Source organism: Oryzias latipes, chromosome 5, assembly GCF_002234675.1.
Source record: "Oryzias latipes chromosome 5, ASM223467v1".
In the NCBI taxonomy this organism is placed as follows: domain Eukaryota; kingdom Metazoa; phylum Chordata; class Actinopteri; order Beloniformes; family Adrianichthyidae; genus Oryzias; species Oryzias latipes.
This window is the reverse complement of record NC_019863.2, coordinates 15,288,696-15,311,229: the sequence shown is the minus strand read 5'-3', so window position 1 is coordinate 15,311,229 and position 22,534 is coordinate 15,288,696. Positions and strand designations below refer to the sequence as shown.

Here is a 22,534-nt window from a genome sequence, read left to right as displayed (position 1 = left end):
TTGTTGTGAATAAGGAACAGACGAAAAGTGGCCATGAGAAAAAGCTTGTAGTTGTGACATTCAAGCTACAATCGGTGGGCCACAGGCTCCCCGTTCCACTCCATTCTGATGAATCCACTTCTAGATGACTACATCCATGCATGTCTTTGTTTTCCTTGTCCGAGCCGGCATCTGGCTCAAAACTGTGGCTGGATAGCTTCAATACTGCTTGTGATTTTTGTTATGGCATTAATGTGAGGTTGGTGGCAAACGGGAGAGGGTGTAAACAAAGAGATCATGGGAAATTAATGCAGGCTGAACAATCCAGCAACTTAGGCGTAATTCTGCTAAATACCGCCGCTCTGTAGAAACTATGTCCTAGAAAACAACACAGATATTTTGATTTTGGCCACTGGGAACAAAGAAAAGTTGTCTTGAGTTGGACTTTAAAGCTAATGATTGATTTTTAAGCATATGTAATTGTCTACATGCAACACATAACAAAACATTTTTATAGTAGAAAAAATGTAATCTACTATCAAAGATCATCAAAGACTGAAAACTTGCTTGAATGCATCTCAAAAAATGTGTACAGGAAGTAAAAACTGTTGAATCGTCTTTAGTGATGGGCAAGATGTTATGAAACAGTTTGTATTGTCCCATTATGCTTTTTTTCCCCCTTCCAAAGTTGTTTCATAACCTTGAAACTTTTTAACTAAGACATTTTGACATTCATTTTCATGTTCCTTTTTTGTTTTGAAATAACAAAAATCTGCTCTTTTTTATTTGGGGAATGGATCTCTCTAGTAATCATAACATGAATAAGAACAAAGACAATTATACATCCTGTTTGATAAAATGTCCGTTGAAAGTTAAGATTCCGCTCTCCAATTACAATAAGATAATTAGGTTTTTCAAAGAGACTGTGCATGTGCGGCGGCCTGGTTGGAGTGTTTCTCACATGCACGGCTCAGCTAGGGCTTTACTTGCTGTGAATTCACTCCGCAGTAACAAGCGTACAAGTGCTGTGCTTAAAGGAATGATTACACAGGTCTGCACAGCAGCTAGGAGACTAATTCACAACTGCAATTACCCTTGAATAAAACCTGTGGCGTGCAGATAAGAACTAAAAAAAAATGTGTTTCACCATGTACAACAAAGCAGCAGAAAAAACAGCACAAGTACAATCAAGCATCCACAGGAGCTAGTATCATGTTTATCAGGGGGCTCATGACATTTCACATCTTGCAGGGAGTTACAGTTATATTTACAAATAATCTGTTCTAAAATATTCTGTATAGAACATGAGAAAATATTGGTTCCAAGCTTCCCCGCAGTCCGGTGAACATCTGCATAACTGCTCCTAGCACTGTTCATGTGCATGCCCTGTCTCCAGTGTACATTTTCACTGTTAGGTTTGTTTGTGTTTCTTCGGGCTTGTTTGGTTTAGCAGTACAGTATGTACATGTGTTTCTGTGTGTGGTTTAATGAACTCCAGCACATGAGGATGATGGGGGCCAGTGAGAAGCGGCTGCCATCTGGTCACCCCCGAGGATGTCTGATGGCCATGCTGAGCCATGCAGCCTTAACAGGTAGCCCACTTGACATCTCCAACTCCCCAAACTGCAAATAATGAGGGGGGCAGACAGCTGGGCACAGACTGTCCATGCTCCTTTCCCAAGCCAGGATTAGGAGACTTCTTAAATTCTGAGCTTTTATCTAAATGGAGCTGAATGCATCATATTTTATGAAAATTCGCAATGTTAAAACGAACATAAAATATATGGACACAATTTTTAAATGTGGATCAAATTGACTAAATTGAATGAGATTAAATCAAAAGGTGGAGTGACGAGATGCTTCCTACAGATGGCGGTGTTTTGCAGGAAAATGGTAATTGTGAAAATATTTTTGTGTGAAAATAAAAGCCAGTAAATTTTTTTTAAGATTTTGACTGGTTACTTTGTAGAATATTAAAGTAGAATGTCGGAATAATCTGACCTGAGAAAATAAAATGAGGAACGCAGGTCTCCACATTTACAACATGTGCATAACGAATGCATAAATGCATATGATTAGGGATATATTTAACAAACATGTTTATTTTAAAACATCTAATATCCCATTCTGATGAGGATCACACCTAATGGAACAAATTATTGCTTGACTGATCATGTAAACGTGTTTCAACTGGATGTCCTAAATGAATTTAAAAACCTTTGGTTCCAAAAGGCATAAAGAACGCGCTCAAATCTTGCAACATGATGACGCGTTAGAGGCTGGGTCTGAAAGCGCACACCGTACGTGATGTGCAACTGAACTGATGGGTGACTTCATGTAGCGCCAACCTCTCTCTCTCTCTCATTCAGAGACAGTCAGACAGACAGACAGACAGACAGACAGAGACGCGCAGGTTCCACGATCACTCCAGGATCAAGGCGGGAGGGTCACTTCACCAGGAGATGCTCTCTGCTCCACAGACTACTTTACAAGCTGCGCGTCGCGTCAACCTCTTGTAAAATCCAGGGGCTGAATTAGCAGGTCTGCGCACATTCTGTGGAGCCGGTGCCGGCGGGACTTTTCCCCTAAAGCCATTGAAAAAGAAGAGAATCTGCCGTTCCCGTGAATGAAGGACTTTGTTGCAGTTTCAAGGTGAGTAGTATATCCTTTACCTTCTACAGCCTATCAATCAATCAGCTTCTCATGCAGCACCGTGCCAGTGTGCACGCCGGGAAAGTTGCGGTGACTTCACGCACCTTGCTTCCTGTCGGCTTGCACTGCACACCTGCTTGTTCCTACATGCATCACGTGCTGGTGGTCAAACCTCCTCTGATCGCCTTTAATTAAGACAGATGCGAGCTGATGTTCTGATCAGTGTCCCAGCTCCAGTCCGGTTCTGAGACAGGAGGCAGACCCGCACTGCATCACGTTTGAAACATTTAACACATCAACATGTGTTTATTTTCAGAGCGTGCACATTATTTTTGTACATCTAAGTTCTGGTGATCAGGATTAAAAGAAAGAAAAGAGATTGAAGTATTTAGCCTGTAGATACATCCAGCTCTGGGCTTCTTCCCTGCTTCCTCCTGCAGCCTTGGCAGCAGGGCAAAGCACCACTGGGATGCTGATAAGGCTGGGATGTAAGTGTGCAGAGCTGCAAGCTGCCTCAACAATGCTGTTGACCAAGTGGATCTTTGTTGGAACCCACGTTTGTGAGGCTGGCAGAGGGAGAGACGAGTGCTGATTGTTGCATTCACAACTCTCTGACTCTTGCCCCCTCTTGCAAACCAATATGAACCCCCTCCACCCTCCGTGTGCTGTTATCTGGCCGGCCAGTTGGACTAGCTTTAATTCCTCGTGGCCCCTTTAGACTGAGTAAAGCCTCTCATGGAGGGACCGGCAGACAGAAGAAGAGAAGAGATTGGCTCTTCTCCTGGCATGCTCATGCCTGTCATGTGCTTGGGCATTTTATCAGTTGCCTACTAATTTTAGGATTTAAATGATTCATTCAGCTTCATGCTCTCTGCGGCATTGATAACAGCAAATGGAAGAGAGGTATGGTCAGAGATCATTTCTGCTCCTCTAAAGTGAAGGTAATTGGTAGCAAAGGGTCTCTTTTTGCACTTTTTAAATAAATAAATGAATATCAAACAAGCTCATCAGGATAACTCACAAGCCGCACAAGTCTAATCTGTTTTTGTAAATGTGTAGTACATTTATATGATGATCTTTTGGATAATCTATCTATGTATCTGTCTGTCTATATACATACACATTTATATATATATATATATATATATGATACAGTCCACACATTGCAAGAATATAATAAATTTATTGATGTAGAAAAATTAACTGTCTTTTTGTTAAAAAAATATTTTTGCACACATAAGGGAAAAAATGCTTAAACTGAGCATTTATAATGAAGAGTTTCCTCTTATTCTGTAATTTGAGTTCTTGGATGAATATTCTATAAACAAGCTCAGGATTGGTCTTGAAAATGAACAACCAGATAATCAAAACCCTTTTTTTGCACTTTTGTATATAAAGACAGTGAATAGCAGAGATAGAAAAATATTAAAGCTGGCTTAGTCAGTATTTGTTTGTGATGTAAAGTTATGTTTTTTTTTTCTTTTACTATTTTGAAAGGGACCATGTGTCTGGAAAAAAATCCAACTGCCTGTATCCAAAACATTTTCAGATTTTGTGTTTATACGCTATCAAGGGGAGCAGTATTAGTTTTAGTTTGAGTCATGTTTACTCTATACAGGATGCTTTGCTTGTCCAAAAAACTCATCAGTCGGCTGAAGTTTCATTGACATCAAATATGAACGAATAAGACAAAATCATCAGCCAAAGTTCTTTGTTTTCTGCTGGAAGATACGTTCACTCCAGGTGTGTGTCGTGCGTTCAAAAATGTGCTAAAGGTGCGTTTTTGAATGCATGTTTATGGTGTTTACACTGGACTCTCGGTATCCGTGATACTACTGCATGTTACAGTCTGAAGAGGCTTGGTGCAAAATGTCAAAGCGGTGCAAATCTTGCTCCAAGCTTTTTCTTTCACAGCTCTGTTTCGACATATGAAAGACTTGGTGTCATATAATTCCAACTATATAATTTCTCCTCCATGATCAATTTTCGAAAGGTTGGTGTATGAATTAAAAAGGACGCCATCCTTACATCACTACCAAATCCAAGTCCCGGACATATCACAGTTTTACCAGGATCGACTTTCAATGTACTTTAACTTCCACATGTTTGTAGAGCCTGAAAACGGACCAAAAACTTGTGTAGCTACACATGAATGCGAGAGTTTTTAACGCGGAAGCCCAAAACTCGCGTTTAAAAAGACTGTTGTTTAGAAGTGGTTGCTTGAACGTGCGTATCCAAGACTAGTGTGGATGTAGCTTCAATATGAACTACCAACAGTTGTGCAATGGAGGAAATCACTGTCGGGAAAACAATTAGAATTGTAGATTTTGCTTTTTTTGTGATAAAAAATTGAATTTTGGAAAACACACAACTGTCCTTAAATGTAATACTTTGAAACAATTTCTTTGATTCAAAATTCAGAAATAAAAAATGGTGTTGTAGAACAAATGACTCAGATGTTGTGACGCATTGAGTGTCAGCTACTAGTTCAAAGAAATGGGTCGATAAATAAGAACTTAAGAACTTTCAGAAGAAAAAAAACAGAAATAAATTAAAGTCAATCGAGTAAAGGGCTTGTGATGACACGCATACCTTCCAATGTTTTTAATGATTTATAATGATTTATATAAACAAAAAGAAAAGAGAATGTACAATGCGTTGGCTAAATTGACGATGGCTTATTCCAACAGTGCTTACTTCAGCAGTTTAGTATGTAGAACAAATGCAGGTGATGCTGCTGTATTGTGGAGTATTGGGACCCTGGAGGCCATGCTGGCCCAGTGTAGGTGAAGTAATTTAGAACATCTGTCTCTGTCGTTTTCCCCCACGAGCAAGGAGTTAAGTGTTATCTTAGACCTCTACAGAGATTAATGAGCTACTGTAAGTTTGAGAGGATAGAAAAAAAAGGCTTTCAGAACAGAGCACTGCTTTAAAGCAAAAGGAAACTCCACCTGATTCAAAGGACCCGTTCAGTCTGTGACATTGATTCAGGGGTTGTTTGAATATTAGAGAACTCAATGTGGGTCAAGGGTGAAGGCAATGCACAGGCAACAATTCATCAGGCAAATTAGTGTATGTAACACCATTACACGGTGTGTGAGGGCAAAGCCGCTCGCTGTTATCACCCTTGCTGGAGACCCTCCCACCTTCAAGCTTCACCCCATCACCCACTGGTATTCCCGTTGTCCATGGAGACACTGATTAAACAGGACTGTTCAGATGCTGCAGCCTGAGGAAGAAGTCGAGTCTCCGGTGTGTTAGTGTGACCTCATACGTGTGCGCTGGTGCGATATGTGCACACAAAGTGTCACTGCGTTTACATCTGCAAGACAGGTCAGTGAGGACGGTGGTGTTGGAGAGGAAACTGAAATATGTAACCATTTCTGAGGACAGTCAGAAGCAGAAAAGTGTAAAACAAACCTGGTGCATCCTCACAGCGTATTTATTGCTTCTCACTCTTCCTCAGCCCCCTTATTCAGTGTTCACCCTTCCACACACTTCAGTGTGTAATCCAGGCCTAGAGGGAGGCTGACGCACAGGTGAAGGAGAGGAGGCTCATGTTTGTTCAGAGGAGAACAGCACAAGTTAGACGCGGACTCAAGGTTGAGAGATAAAGACTAATAATAACTGGACCAGAGAAAACATAAAGACAGGAGCTGACAAAAAGTAAAGAAAAAAGCTCAAAGAGAGGAAAGGTAAAAGTGTGCAGCTCACCTGCCAGATGGCAGCTTTGGCATCACTCAGCATGTAGAGATGGCGGTCTTGCAATATGGTGCATTGCCTCCAGATTGTCACGCTGTTGTTGATACAAACAGTGCAATAACTTTGCTGATGTGAGTTTTTGGATGGTTTTCTTTGGCACTGGTGTGAGCAGAGAACATATGGTTGCAAAAAAAGCTGACAAAGTTAAGAAAGGCTTTAAAAAAAATCAGTCATATTTCAAAGTTTGCATTTATTGCAATAAATAAAACTAAGTTTCATTTTCAATTCATACTAAAAAAAACATTTAAGGGATTGAGACACCAAAAATATCCCTTTATATTGTGGGATGTGCAGACATTAGTATGTGTAACCATGCTTTTATTTTGAACAACACAGTTATGTTACTGCTCTAGAACATATTTTGGCACTTGTTACAGTAGCAGTGCAATCTCTGCTAAAATGTAAAAAATATTTTCTTCAATAATAGGGTTGCACGAAATGAGGAAAACTTGCGATTTGCGATATTAAAGATCAATATTGTGATGACGATATAAATGGTAATGAATGAACAAATAGCAAAACAACTAAATACGTAATTTCCAATTCACTGTGTAATTCAAATAAGAGTCAACATAACTTAAATTACACTCCAAAAGACCTTTGTCTAGAAGGTGAACATCTAACATAAAAAGGCTCCATCCAATTGGTCTATGATGTAAAGGGATTTATTTGATTCATTAAATACCTTAAGCTGCCATAAGATTGTTATAGCACATTTAAGAATACCATTAATTGCAATTTTCACCAACTTTTGTGATATGCATATTGCAATAAACAAAAAAACAACTCATTTTAACTAAATTTAACATTTTCTTTTCTTTTTTTCTTTTAATTTCCACAAAGCAACAAAAACTGAGAACTTCATTGGTGCTTCTGGTAGAGCGTCCCATCGGGGACCTTAAAAACATTTACATTTCTGTACATTTTCTTTTGAATTAAAAAAGATAATATGAATAAGAGACCAGTAAAGTGATTGTGACTATCTTTAAATTAAACACAGACCGGCAAACACTGACCACCGCGTCAGGCAGAGATAATCTGGGCAGATGCTTGCATCGGTAGATTCCCTGGGTTAATGGCACAAAAGTCTTCATTTACACTGTGGATTAAATGTTAAAAGGGTTTTACTGTGCCAGATACTTTGAGGTTAAAGTTAAAGTTGTGTAATAGGAGAGCATCCACCGCCTCACCTCCTTTCTCCTCTCCTTCCCTGACTTCTGTACAGTCTATCAGCGTATCCTTCTGCACATAGTGATTTGTCAGCAGTTGAGGTAGCAGCTGTTCCTTTTGCATTGTAATTTCTTTGATCGTAATTATTCGTGCCAGCTACTCCCAACCTTGGCATCTTCTACCCCACAAAGCCATATGGGCCAAGAGGAAGCAAGCGAAGGAAACATGCAGACTTCTTCTAGGATAACTTCTTTCATTTTTGTGAGCAGTGGTGTGAGAATTATGGACATATGTGCTTTGCAACTACACACAAAAGCACTGCATTTTTCATTTCTGATTTTTTTTTTCCATTCAAACTTTATCTGGGGCACAGTGTCTGCCAAATGTAATACATTTTCACTTTCAGGTGCCTATGATTTATGCATGCAAAAGCAATATAGCCCTGCATATCCATGAGTGATTCGGTCCGTGAGAATGTATAGCTTGTTTTTGCATGGATTACACATGAACAAGAAAAACCAGACTCAAAAAAGAAGTAGCAGACACAAAAAATCAGTCATTTTTGAGAATAAATGCTATGCTGGCATTTACAGGTATAACATTACAGTCATAGAAAGTTGCCTTATGTTTGCATTAGTGTACTTAGAGTGTACTTAGGTTTGACCTCCTGAGCTCCTTTCCCATCAGCATTTGTTTGTGATCATGAACCCATTGTTAGCTTCTTTTTTATTATGTGTTCTCTTATTTGTATCGATGAAGCACTAAGGCTGATGCAGTTGATGCAACACAGCACGATACATACATACTATCTGGCTCCAAAGCAAACTCGGCGCACCCCATCTTCTTCTGCAGTCACTGAATTATAGAAGACCCCCGATTGCACTTGAACTGCTTGGGTTTTCATCACAGCGCTGGAGGTCACTTTGACTTTTGCCTTTTTGCTCATCATATATGCAACTCAAAGGCTTTGGCAGTTAAGACAAGCCGCTTTGAGGTCACCATTAGCCAGGGAAGAGCGACAATGAGATTTATGGAAGAGTCGGCTCAGCCATAGAAGAGGGAGAGGGGAGCATGCATGGTTAAACAGTGGCAGCAGTGGCTGCTCTTAACATTAATTTCAAACATAGTAGTGTATCTCCATGTATAATGCATAGGGCCTGAGATAATGGCATGGCTTGCGGAGCGGGCTGCTGACAGTGTTGTGGTGATGTGTTGGAATTGGTCCCCTATGTCACATTTGCCTCTGTCCAGGTTCCCTGCAGCATCATGCAGTTAATACAAGGCGAGCGTGTTGCAGTGACATAGTGCCGTTTTAACTGCTCCCTGCAGACATCCTCCGGTACTCTACCATCAAGATTAATGGTTGACTGGAGAGTCCTAAAGCCGGCAATAACTGAGTTGACCAGTAAACTAAACAACAGGCATGGAGAAAAGACAGTTATGGGCCATATTTGCACATATAAAACAATACAAGAAGAGTACAAGAAAAGTAAATTAATTCAACACAACTTTCACTGGATTCATAAGAAATCCTTAATTTAAATACTGGTTTTAAGATTTTTTTGTCTTACTGGAAGATACAGTGTATGTCTGGGGAAGCACTGCAGTTTTATCTGACATTGTTGAACATAATGATGAAAATAACCTATAGGCCAACAGTCATAAAATTCCACTGTGTGGCATCAAACTGAACATATCCCCTGGGTGTGTGCAGTGTAGGCATTTATTCTACACATTATGCCCTCTGAGGCCCAAGTCAGCATGTCAGTGACTTTGAAGGTGGAACTCATCGCTCTGGGCCGTCTCTTTCACAACGCAGCCATAGATGAAAAATAGGCTGATCACAAAACGTTGCTTTTTCTAATAAACCCCGCTGGTCCCTTGTGATTGAATATGACATTAATTTAAAAGTCATTGTTGATAAAGACGACATATTCGTGTCCTAATTCCCCGACTCATCAGTGTAGGTACCGGAGACAGCCCCTGGCTCGCTGGATCTCTCCTCCATACAATCTACCACGTCTGACCTACTTCTGTCTCCACGACAGTGTAAACAGATCTACTAATTGCCTTCATTTATTCATTTGGAAGTCAAGTTCTGTTGTGACTGGATCCCTCCCAGCCCATTCATGTGTAATGTGTACAACACGGACCCCTCCGCCTGCTGACCCGTTGGAATCCTTTGACGAAATTGTAGAGTTTTCATCTTAGCGCAGACAATACAGAGACATTCTGATGTTCCGCTTTTTTTTTAAAGCTACAATGCAGAAACTTTCTAAGCATGGTTCAGCTGCCACAAACATCATCAAAAATCTGAAGTGTTTATCACACCCAGTGCAGACGCAGTTGTGACTGTTGTTGTTTATGCAATGTTCCACTCATATGGACTTATAGTGCTGTTGTCTTTGTGCGGTACAATGAATCTAAGTCATAAGCAACTTTGACAGCAACAAAAAAGAGACAAAAACATGTTTTCTCTATCTTGGATTGCAGTGACAATGAGTCTCTTTGTTGACTAAGTGTGAGGGAAGAGATCTTGCTCCTGACCTTTAGAAAAATTGCAGCACAGTCTGTTAACAGCGTTTCCAATATAACACGCACTAATTTTGTGCAAACCTGTTCATGCATTGTATGTGCTGCAGGACACACAAAAGAAAATGGTTTAGTGAACATTTGGAGAACCTCTTGTGGCTTTTATGACTGATGTGATTTTACATCTATTATGAAAAATGAACTTAAGAGACAGATTTGGTTCTAGAGATCCTAAACCAGGTCAAAGGGTTATGTTTCTGAATTAAGAGGTTCTCTCTCCTTTACATGCTGCCTGAAAGCAGCGTCCCCAGAGGCTTTGGCGAACCATGTTCCCGCGTGTGAGTATGAATGAGTCACGTCTGGGCCCGGAGCGTGTCTTAGAGTGGTGAGGCGAGGAATTCAGCTGGGAAGACAACGCAGGGTGAAGAGCTGTCTCTATAATTTAGGGTAAACACTGAGCAGCATGACTACATACCTCAGACGTGACCAAAGCTGGCAGAGGAGAAATTGATGAAATGATGAGGATGCTGCATGCCTGCTCAGTCTGACTCTTGTTTTCTTGCTTTGTTAAACCTTAGAGGATTTGAGAGGCAGATTCTCAACAGTAAATTAACCTCCGGGTGGCATTGTAGGTGTCTGCTATGAGAGGTCATTCTAGTCTCAGATTTGGAGCAGGAAATATTTTTCAGTCCTTTATCTGTTCATGAAACTCATAAGGTTCTGTTCTATTTTTTGTCACTTGTAAAAAAAGCTAAAGTTACAATTCACTCTACACCACAGATCTGCTGAACACTAAAGAGAAATGAGAGTCCGAGCAGCAAACACAAAATTCCTTCTATCCTTCTCTCTGTGACCAAGCATTACAGAATATCAGATGTAAGTGATTCAAACACTCTTCAATACACAGCATGACATTGTAAAAAAAACACAAAAGAGAGACTTGGATAAAGGTTTAGCAGCTAAAACAAAAGTGTTCAGACAAACGTCTGCTTTATCATAAGAAGCAGATAAGTACAGAAATACTTCTTTTTGAGATGTGCAAGTGTCACAGACCTTTAAAAAATGAATTAAATTTTGCTAATCTTTTAAATAAAAACAAACACCAAGCATGGTTCAAGGACTCTGTAGCTGTCAAAGCTGGCTATTTGAAGAATTTTTGGAGATAATTTTTTTGTTTTCTCCTTAAGCCACATCATAAATTTTAAAACTAACAAAATTCTCATGCTTTTATATAAAACAAAATAGAACAAGGCAGTCTGTGTTTATTGGTGTAGAGGTCATCTTTAAATGTAAACTTTTATTATTAATCATTATCATTATTACAATGGGAAAGATGTTTCTTTTTTGAATGATTTCTGTTAGAGGTGCCCACACTGAGTCTTCCAAATTGAGCAGAGTAGGTCGAGACACTTGAGTGACTTATCCCCCGATGGTGGAGACAGATGGAAAGGAGGTGTTGTAGTGGACATGGAGTCAGCCCAGCCTCCTAAGAATGAGGCCTGGCTGTCGCTCAACTCAGCCGGACGTCCTGCATGTCTGCCAATGGAGAGCACCCTCCGGATCATAACCCCTGCAAGAGGATCTGACATGGCTGTCTTCATTTAACCTTCACTTAGACCAGGAAGTCTCACTGAGGAAAACATTCTGTTAATGAGAGCACCAGCCAAAAAATAGATAAATAAATAAAACAATTTGGCAGGAAACTTGGGGTTACTAAAATGGAAAGGATTGATTTTAAAAAGTGCATCAAAGTGCTTCAAGTGAGGCAACAGAGAAGACAGTGGAATCGAAAGCTTCGGGTAAAGTTTGAAAAAGCCTTTGGTGGCATAAAGGGAAGATTTTGGTTGAAAAGGGGGTCTAATTTATGACGCTTTTTATGTGCTGGCAGGTTTATCACTCCATTAATGGATGTGAATTAAAAAAAGAGAGATGGCAAACTTGAACCTCTGACTTTTCCATCACATTCAGCCATCATCTGCACTCACTTTGAGATAAAATCAAATGTTTTTGTTCGTGTCGGGTTGGTTTCTTTTACTTACATGGCATCAGAGACAAACGTGATTAGTCACTTTAGATTCAAACATGTGTTTGACAGATAATGTTTCTTCCGAGGAAAAATAAACATACATTATGTTAATGAAATTACAAGGGAAAGTGTGAGCATTGATGCTGCCTGGCTGTGAATCTCAAATGACCCTTTGCCATCCCCGGAAAACGTCTGATTAATTTAGGAATTGGCTGCAGTGGAGAGTGATTAATCCCTCCGGGATTTAACCATTTAGAAGAAAAAGACAAAGGAGGAAGAGGGGAAAAAGTATGAAAGTATGGATGCATAATTAACACACTGAGATCATATAATTAGCCACACGGACAAAGGGAAAGTAAGGCTACATTGTGCCTTTGTTTTGTTTCATTAGGCAGATCTTTTCTATCACAAGCAGGTGAACATGTTAAGTTCCTTAGAGAGGGGCATGGATGGAATGAGCTGCTCTCAGGTTGCTAAATATTCGAGAGACAGAAACAAATGAGTACTTGGTTCTTTGATTTTCATCTGTCTGCCTAAACTGTGATTAAACAAGTATTTAAATCATTTTTCTGTCAAGTAGTTTCTGAAAAGAAGTTTGTGATATTAAAAAAAATAAAAATAAAATAAATGTTCCTTTTGTCTTTTGCAGGATGATGTGAAGCGCTCCTAAGAAGAATAGGACACAATTCAGTGCAACTGCAACTGCAATTCCAGCAAGCACACAATCTTGTTTGTCCAAGCTCGCCATTTCACAGAGCCTTGTTGGTATGGGGACACACTTGAATAAAGGATGGACTTATTGCAGTCTCAATAAAGGTCACTGCCCTCTAAAGGCCATGTCATGGTGCCTCTCCCTCTGGCTATTGACTCTAATCTCTGCAAATCAAAAAACAGCTCTTGGACAGACAATGAACTCTTTTCAATCAGAGAGAAGGGAATGGCCGCTGAACCACGTGACGGTGCATCAGTCAACTGGAGATCTGTATGTTGGAGCCGTAAACCGAATCTTTAAGTTGTCTGCTAATCTCACCCTGTTGGTATCCCATGATACTGGGCCGGAGTATGACAACAAAGCATGTTACCCCCCACTGATTGTTCAGCCCTGTTCAGAGCCTTTAGCCTCTACTGATAATGTCAACAAACTGCTGCTCATAGACTACTCTAATAACCGCCTGCTGGCCTGTGGCAGTCTCTACCAGGGCATTTGCAAGCTGATGAGGCTAGATGACTTGTTCATCCTTGTGGAGCCAACACATAAGAAGGAGCACTACCTGTCCAGTGACAACCAAACGGGAACCATGTATGGAGTCGTTGTGCCCTCTCTGGGTCAGGATGCTACTCTGTACATTGGCACTGCAGTTGGTGGCAAACAGGATTACTTTCCAACCATTTCTAGCCGTAAACTGCCTCGTGACCCAGAATCCTCAGCCATGTTGGACTATGAGCTTCACACTGACTTTGTTTCATCTCTAATCAAAATCCCCTCAGACACGCTTGCTCTGGTCCCACACTTCGACATCTACTACATTTATGGCTTCTCTAGTGGAAGCTTTGTCTACTTCATGACAGTGCAGCCAGAGACTCCAGAGAATGGCATGTCTGGAGGTGGTTCCCCTGGTGACTTGTTTTACACATCTCGAATCATTCGCCTGTGCAAAGATGATAAGAAGTTCCACTCATATGTCTCACTTCCTGTGGGCTGCATACACAGAGGTGAGGAGTACCGCCTGTTGCAAGCTGCTTACCTGTCCAAGGTTGGAAGGGTGCTGGCAAAATCTCTTAACATCAGTGCACAGGAGGACGTGCTCTTCGCGGTGTTCTCCAAGGGACAAAAGCAGTATCACGACCCTTCAGATCACTCTGCTCTCTGCATCTTCACCATCCAAGACATTAATGCTCGCATTAAAGAGCGGCTCCAGTCCTGCTATCAAGGAGAGGGAAACCTGGAGCTGCACTGGCTGCTGGGAAAGGATGTGCAGTGCACCAAAGCGGTAAGTTCAGGATCTATGCAAAGTTGTCATTTTGCATAGATCAGAAGCTTCAGTGATCAGACACATAATTACACTTCTATCATTGTTCTGGTGGAATCTTCTGATTAAATACATAATGACTCCACCACTGAGGTAATGTGTTTACCTTGAGCTGAACGTGGCGATTTTAGGCATCATTTTCCTCATCTTTTCACAGGATGTTGTTCAGCCAATCTTTCAATTTATTTGGATTTGTTTTTGATTCCATCGTGCTGTTATTACCATAAATAAGATTTCTTTTTAAGAACGTTGCAACCGTGACAAATTTCTGCCACTTTTCATGGCAGTTTCTCCTATATCCATTTACTAAAACCTATTTAGTAATTTTTAATAATGAAAGGCATACTCAGCTATTTTTTATTTTTTAAAAAGATTGCATTATTAATTGAAAAATTGCTGTTTTTTGTCCCTCTGTGACTGTTATCTTTCATTTTATGATCAGATAATTAATCTTGTTTACTTGTTAGGTTGCAATCCATGAAGTCTACATCTATGATGTTTTATTGTGGAAAGCTCAGATACAATTAAGATGTATAAACTGTGTAATTGCATTTTTGTCAGAATATTAATTATGGTGATCAGAGAAGTTTTGCATGAACTTTTGATATCATTCAGACACAGACTCCCACCTCCCCACCTCTCTGTTTCCCCCCATTTTCTTCCTCCCACTTTTGCTGCCTTCAGTGGCACTTGGACTCAGATGCCTGTTTTGATCTTGAGAAAAGGTCTTTCTTGTAAATGTCCGAGCTTGAGCCTTTTTGAAAGCTATAATTCTGCGTAATGAGCTGGTTTGGTGGAAAAAAGTTGAAAGGCAGAAATGAAAACAATATCCATCACACAAATTGCTTTGGTGATTCCGTTGTACTATAATATAAATAGGATGTACAGTTATTCAAAAAAGAAACAAAATGAAAACAGTAATACATATTAATACAGCAATTACTTCTTGTGTGCAATTGACCAAGGAGAAAAAAATGTGCGACAGTAAAAAGAAAAAAAACAATCCACAGCAAAATGAGTTTAAAATGCATTTATGTGGTAAGGTTGGGATTAAGACTTAGTTAGTTCGCGACAATGTGGCAGACAAAACTCACCATATCAGGTATTGATATGTTTGATGTTATGAAAAGAGGTAAACAAGTCTAAAGGGAAAGCTGAGGGCTTTCTAAAATGTGTTTGTCTCTTCATCCATAATCATGGAGTTCATAAGAGAAAGAGTCGGGTGGGGTCACACATTAAATTCGATTACGCTGACTTCACTCCACTAATCAGATTCAGTAAAGCTCAGCAACATCACATGACAAGACAGAAAAACTCGTAGAGATTTTCAAGTGCATAAGAAGCCAGAGATGTGGAATAAGAAATGATCATTCCCAAAAAAGGAGACCTTAGATACTAAGTGACAGGCAATTAGCAAAGGTTTGAGGTGCATGTTTGCAGATCTAGTAAGACTGCAAAGCATTCATCTTTCTTTGATGCTTAATGAAAACCTGACATTTCTTGTGCTGTGTTTATGTGATGTCAGATCAAGCGATCTAAAAATCACAGAAACCAGCTCCAAATACACAGCGTTTCTGGAGTTTGCCATCAGCAATTAGGTCTGCTACATAAATTTGCCAGCTCTGTGGTTTGCTGAAAAGCCCAGCAGCTCGAGCCCTTTTGATGTAACATTTTTAAACCTGAAAACTGTGTACTTCATGCTTGTTAGGTTTGCCAAAAGTCAGTCTGGATTCACGTTATAGTTACATGTGTCAACACCGCTACACTCTCCACACCCGTATTATGTCGAACTCCTTCCTAAAGTTCCTCTGTTTCAGTTTTTTAAATTTCTTTAGTTGTGAATCCCTCTTTTTCTTTTTCTGATCCTTACTTAGAACATTCATTTTTCTTAATGTTTTCTCTATATTTACACTCACATCCTGCCTCTCTGCCCACAGCCTGTTCCCATCGATGATCACTTCTGTGGCTTGGATATAAACCAACCCCTGGGGGGGTCCCAGCTGGTGTCGGGTCGGACAGTGTTCACTGAGAGCAGGGACAGGCTGACCTCTGTCACTTCCTACATCTACAACGGGCACAGCGTGGTCTTCCTGGGATCCAGAAGTGGACGTATAAAAAAGGTATCAGTTACAAGCAAGATGATCAACTTCACCCAACACAAGTGTAATATTTGTTAGGTTTGTGCAGGGGTCGCATTACATGTATAAGAACACCAAAAACATTTGGTTTCTAATTTCCTAAGGCAATGTTTTCCCCACAAGATCATGAGCAGCATAGAGACTTCACTATTTAAAAAGGGAGAGACTGAAGTGTGCACTTTGCCTTTTTTAGGATTTATGTTTCAGAATATGCTACAAACTACACTTGTATTGGGTTTAAAACATACAATCAAAGAGAAATTTTGCTCAGACTTAACATCAGACAGTTCATATATTTGTGTGTACCCTCTAAAGAAGGGTGACACCACAGCTCAAACAACATAAAGTCATTGTTTCAACAGGTTTATTTGTAGGAGTTCTCGCTACTTTAAGTGGGTAAATGGATAATCATCTGAATCTATATTCAGACAGTAATCTTGACAGGGGTTAAAATGACACATTAAATATGCAAACTTCCATGTAAAGTGTGTGGACTTGGTTTATGCTTATAAACAATGAAAACCTAATCAACATAATACATTAATCATGATTGTAATAATTTACAAAGATTTGGTAAAAAATGGCCATAATTTCATAACAAGATGTTGATTATCAAAATATTAAATGATAAAAAAAAATATGTTTCTTCAATACAATTTCTTCTACATCAACAAAATTGTTGTTTACAGCACAGAGAATGCGAGACATAAAAATATGTTCTGATTTTGTTGCATTTTTATTGCCTGTTTTTTTTTAAAGCTGATTGTCAAGATAAGTCTTTATTAAACAAATCAAAATGATATGGTGATGCAAATCACTTGTTCACTTGTTCTTACACAAAACTATTATCCACAAAATACTTTCTGTTAAACTAGACTCCTCAAAATGTATTCAGGGCTGAAGGACACATTTGCCAGTTTTTAGATGTTTTTTGTACAGGAAACATAGGAGACTTTTGAAATTTACCATATCTAAGCCTCAGACAAAAGATTGCCCCCTAACTCTATTTCATGATTCATGTTTTCTTTCAAGTTTATTTTGTAAAAATATACTTTAATCAAGTTCATCTAAGTTCATGATCTAGTTTAAATGACTCTGGAGGACCGCAGGCTTTGTTTACTGCACAGCAGTACAGCATGCAGCTGACTGAGGAAATGTGTGAGAGGACTGTTGTGACACTAGCCTGGGGCTCTCAGTCTTATGAGGAGTAATGTGTCTGACACACAAGGCACTCGCACACGCACACACCGGTCCAGACCGAGGCCACAGATAACATCTCTGCAGCTCTTTCATTAGATGAAGACAAGAAGACGAGACACCCTGACAGTGAAAAGGAAGGAAACAAATAGGAAGTGTGATGCAATTCCATGAGAAAAAGAAAAAAAAAACAACAGGGAGAAAAGGTACATATCATTAAAACAAGAGAGATGGAACCAAAATGAAACTTCTGAGGAAAAAGAAACTTTGAGGTGAAGTTGGTTTTAGCATGTGCTCAGAAAGTAGCTGTTGTTTAGATAATCAGTCTTTAGACTCAGTTAAGTGCAGAGTCTAAAGACAGTTCAGTCATTACACTGACTGAATGAGCAGCCATGATCTCAGACTCCCGGGAGCCTTTAAGGAGCACAGGGTCAGCTCTCCAATTCTATTCAATCACACCCAAATGGAAATGTTCAGTGGAAATGTGGCATGACAACAAATGCCATCAGCAGATCACTCCACCCACAAAGGTCAAGCCTGTCACAGAAGGGTGTCACCAAGGTGAAAGGTCACAGGGATAACCAACAATCTCACTATCTTGGCTCAGAGCGGCATTCAGATGTAGTCATCAGTGACTCCTGATGAGTCTGTTACCGACATAACAGGTCACTCCTGTCATCATGCAACACAGCTTTGTTCCCTCAGGTGGATAATTTAAGCTGAATGGCATGACTCTGTTCGATAACTGCAGGCTGAAAACAAAAGGAGCCTTTACACTTTGCAAGAGAAAAACTAATGAGGTGGTTCAGGTAAAAGTCATTATCTCTCACTGATCCGTATTTAAATGTATTCTGCTCTCAAGAGGGCATGTAGATGGATTCAGTGGCACACTTTCCACTCAATACTGTAGCAAAAAATGCAAGAAGAAGTCACTGTAGAGGAAAATTAGCATTTCAGTCAGTTCCGCTTCATCAAAGTTTAAACAATTTATTGCAACATTGATACACATCTGATGTTGTTGTGAGACTCATGTGATGCTTGGCAGCAATTCTAAGCAGTGACGGTGCAACACAACATACAATTTTCCTGGTTCCTCCTGTTTACACTTCTTGTTCGTAACAGTTTTAAATGCATCGAAAGCAGAATCAAACACGCCAATGGCTGTAAATGGGAGGATGACTACCGGTAGTAAAATTAAAGAAGGAAAAAAGGTAGAAATGTACATGTGTATATATAGAAAGTTGATTAAATATCTGAATACATGTACAGGGTTTTCTTTTTGGGCAAATTTTCGGTCAAGCCCTTTCATGTGTCCATGCGTCTTGTTTGCGGTTCTTTAGCATTGGATCTATTATTTGAATAATGTTTTGCTCTTCAACTGTGACTGTGATTACTAAAATTGAAGGCCTTAAAAGAAAATGTAATTTTCGCTCAGCAATCAGAAGTTTTAAATGAAATGTGCACCCCCCCCCCCCCTCTTGCCGACACACACATTACACACAAGTGTTCTGCATGAACACGAGCATTGCTGTTTGTTTAGCACCTCGTATGACAAATGATGTGCCTTTAAGGCCCGTTTTAGGACAAGTGTTCCCACATTGTTGATTCTTGTTTGAAGCGGGACTTCAGCTTTTGTGTAGCATGAATGCAAAAACTGGAAAAGATTGGTTGTCTCTAGAAACAAGTATCTGGTGTTAAGTGGAACTGAATTTTTAATGTTTTCACAGAGCAAAGGTGAAATCTAAAGTAGAGTGGCATCAGATGCTTTTAAAAATCAAAATGTATTTATACTAAACTGTTGGTAGCTTCTAGTAATACTTGATATTCATAAATTGTGTTTTAGTTCATGAGAACATCCCTGATATGTGTATGCCTCCTTGTTAGCCTTACTGTACACCTAATGCCTAATTTTTAAGCCGGACACCACCACAAGCTAGATGCAGACAGTTGCTCGAAGACTGATAGTTAAGTCTAATTTTTTATAATACCTGCCAGCAGTGCTGGTAAATATGATTTGCAGGATTCACAGACAAAAGGATGAGAGGTTTTCAAGAAAATTAAAGTGGAGAATTTCATAACTTCTGTGGCTGCAGCTACTCAGCAAACCTATTTCCCCTGAAAGCTCTGAAAATGTTAAGCATATGGCAAACAAAGCCGTAGTCAAATACTCTTGTGCAAATTGTGGATTCATTAAGGCTTATTGAGAGAGTCGAGTGGGTGGGGGAATATCCAAATACATGGCTAAATGACTTGAACTTTTCAAAGTCATGGTTTGAAAGGTGGACTTGGAAGGGGAGATTTACTGTGTTGATTGAAAAGAAAAGAATGGGGTTTTAGGGCAGGAAAGGAAACCAATGTTCTATGCGACGCTGAGAGGATTTTTTTTAACTGCAAAAGCCAAATCCCGCAGAGTAGCTCAACATTTGATGGCTCAAGCCCAATGATATGCTAACAATTATTTATGGCAGCAATATGTGATCAGATCCCTCTCTCAGCTTTTGCTAAACAGATTTTATGTAGCAGATCCATTTTTCTCTTCAAATTCTTTTTTTTCTTTCAGTCTTTTGTGCTGTTTGGTCACACAAATGGAAACACTCGAGGACTGTGGTCAGGAAAATGAAAACCATACGGTTGCTATGAATTGTTCCACAGTCCCCCTCCTTCGGTTTCCTTTTTTTTCTTCTTTTTGGTAGGCCATGGGAATCTGACAAACAATGGTTGTGATTGAATGAAAAGAGGTTGCATGGAGGAGGACAGGAAACAGAGAGCGAGCAAACATGTCTTCTAAGAGAAGGAAAAAACATGAACACAGATGAAGAGGAGGCTGCGGTCAAACTATAGGATCAAGACTGGGAAGATAGCCATACAGCTGAAGGCTTCATTGAAAATTTGGCAGTTTTAACTTGAAGGCTTTTAAGAAAAAACCCTAAAAACACACATTTACACACACCATTGTGTCTTGACCTCATCTGTGACCCAGCCACTAATCATTGTTTTGCCAACACTTAGATCGTGTCTCACGGCTGTGATCAATATGCCTCTCTTTGTTGTGTCCTGTGATACACATCTCCACACCGAGGATCCTGTTTGTGTAATAAGCCGCTGCTCTTCAACTCCATCCCTGCATTCGCCTCTTTAGCATTCACAGGACCGTGATAAATTTATGAGCTAATCAATGTGCACTCCTCTTGGCTGTCATCCACAGTCAGACCATATGCACAGCCACTGAACCTTAAAGGTGAACAGTTGTCAGGCCTTTATGTCACTGCATGCCCTGTGCTGTAATCGAGATAAAAGCCCTGGAGGATCCTCTGAAATCTGTGCATAAACCTGTTTTGAAATCCAATCTGACATTTTTGATGGGGTTTTGCAAGTTTTTTTATCCTGCACCCTTTTCCCAAAGTAACCATATCAAGTTTTAACCGAGTTTTACACAGGAAACTACATTTCTGTAAGATTTTTGGAGACAGCTAATGATTCATATTCATAAAAGTGGTCCCTAAAATGTTCCTTAAACTAAATCTACTGACCTTGGTTTATCTCCTTCAAAGTATTGAAGACAAACTGGTCTTTGGGGACAGACGAAGCCCTGTCAGCACAGCAGATTGGGAATGATTGGTTGAACAGATTGCTCTTTGCCTCCTGGGTCATCTTCCATATGTTTAGGTTAACTGGGCACAGATTGGTTGTCTGTATATGGATGCTACCCATCTCTTAAGGTTTGACTTTATTTTTTACATGTACATAATAAACTGCAAGGTCCTCAATCTGCAAAAGAAAAAAAAAAGAAAGAAAATTTGACATTTAACTTGCTTGCTTTAAAATATTTCCATGTGAAGAACATGTGTTTACACTCACTATAGAGACAATTGGGAGGTAGTTTCCTAAAATAATGACCTTTTATCATGATTCTGTTGCAATTCTGGTCTCTCACCTTTTTTGTCCATTTGTGTCTTCATGCTCACATTCTCTGTGATCAAGCTCATGCTTCTTGCCTGTTCACCTTAGTATAAGAATGTCTCAGTGCCAGTTTGTTGTAGTCTTGACATTCCAGCTCTCTTCTGAATTCACTTCTCTGTTACCAACCAGGTTTTTACCCCGACCACACTTAAGCTTTCAGACCTGTCTGTTCTGTGGATTATTACTATTTTACAGATTATGTTTGCTTGTCTGTCAGCCTTTATCAAAGAAAAGATCAATTCCACCCTTCTCTGAGCAAGACCTCTTCCCAATTATGGGGATTTACTAAATTAAAAACTTACTTCCTGGTTTTGCATTTCTTCTGGATTGTTTATTCCAAAACCACTGCAGACTTATAATATAGCCCAATTGTGTGAAGCCAAGTGATGTCTTGTACAGCGTCTTTCATTTTCTTTGACTTTTACAGAATAAGGTTTCTCTCTAATGGCCAGAATGTAGAGCCTTGGTTTGGCACACGGCTTAGGTTTCAAATCTGTTGCCCCCACATGTTCTGCTTAGGGATTTAAAGTCCCACTCTGACCCCCCCCCCCCTTCCCCTTTTTGGTGTGTTTAACATGTTCTTGTGGCATTTTTCTCATGATGGAGGACATGTAAAAAAAAAAAAATTACAAGGAAATTTCTGAGTATTTCTATATTGAAATTGAATCAGATGTGAATCAGGAGCAGGTGAGAAATTGCTTTTTGAAAAAGGTTGTGGCTGTAACGTAGGTGCTCCAGTCAGCGGGCTACATTGTGATACATTCACTTGCAGACCCATAGATGCGTTTACGTCTTTGTTTTCCTTGTCCAAGCTGGCATCTAGCTCAAAATTGTACACCTGGATAGCTCCAATATTGCTCAGTATTTTTGTTGCACCCATATTGTTAGGTTGGGGTGTGAAGGACTCAGAAGATGATTGGAGTGGAACTTTAAGCAGTACGGTGCACATTACTGTTTTGCGTTTACATATTTATGTGTTAAAGATATACCCTTGTCATCTGTAAAGTAGTGAATATAAAATAAGAGACAGAAAAGTCAGATGACCAGTGGATACCAAATACGATGACAAATTGGTAAAGTTTTTCTTT

At 39.7% G+C, this 22,534-nt stretch overlaps 1 protein-coding gene across 1 annotated transcript in view; it reads left to right on the top strand.

Annotated features, from left to right (window-relative positions):
• The first annotated feature begins 2,290 nt into the window (after positions 1 to 2,290).
• Positions 2,291 to 22,534, top strand: part of LOC101160644 (plexin-A2) — a 74,880-nt gene continuing 54,636 nt past the window's right edge. Inside the window, exons 1-3 of the mRNA XM_023954980.1 lie at positions 2,291 to 2,631; positions 12,771 to 14,112; positions 16,089 to 16,271. Of these exons, the coding sequence (XP_023810748.1) occupies positions 12,889 to 14,112; positions 16,089 to 16,271 (1,407 nt within the window). The 5' untranslated portion in view covers positions 2,291 to 2,631; positions 12,771 to 12,888. The remainder of the gene's footprint in view (positions 2,632 to 12,770; positions 14,113 to 16,088; positions 16,272 to 22,534) is intronic.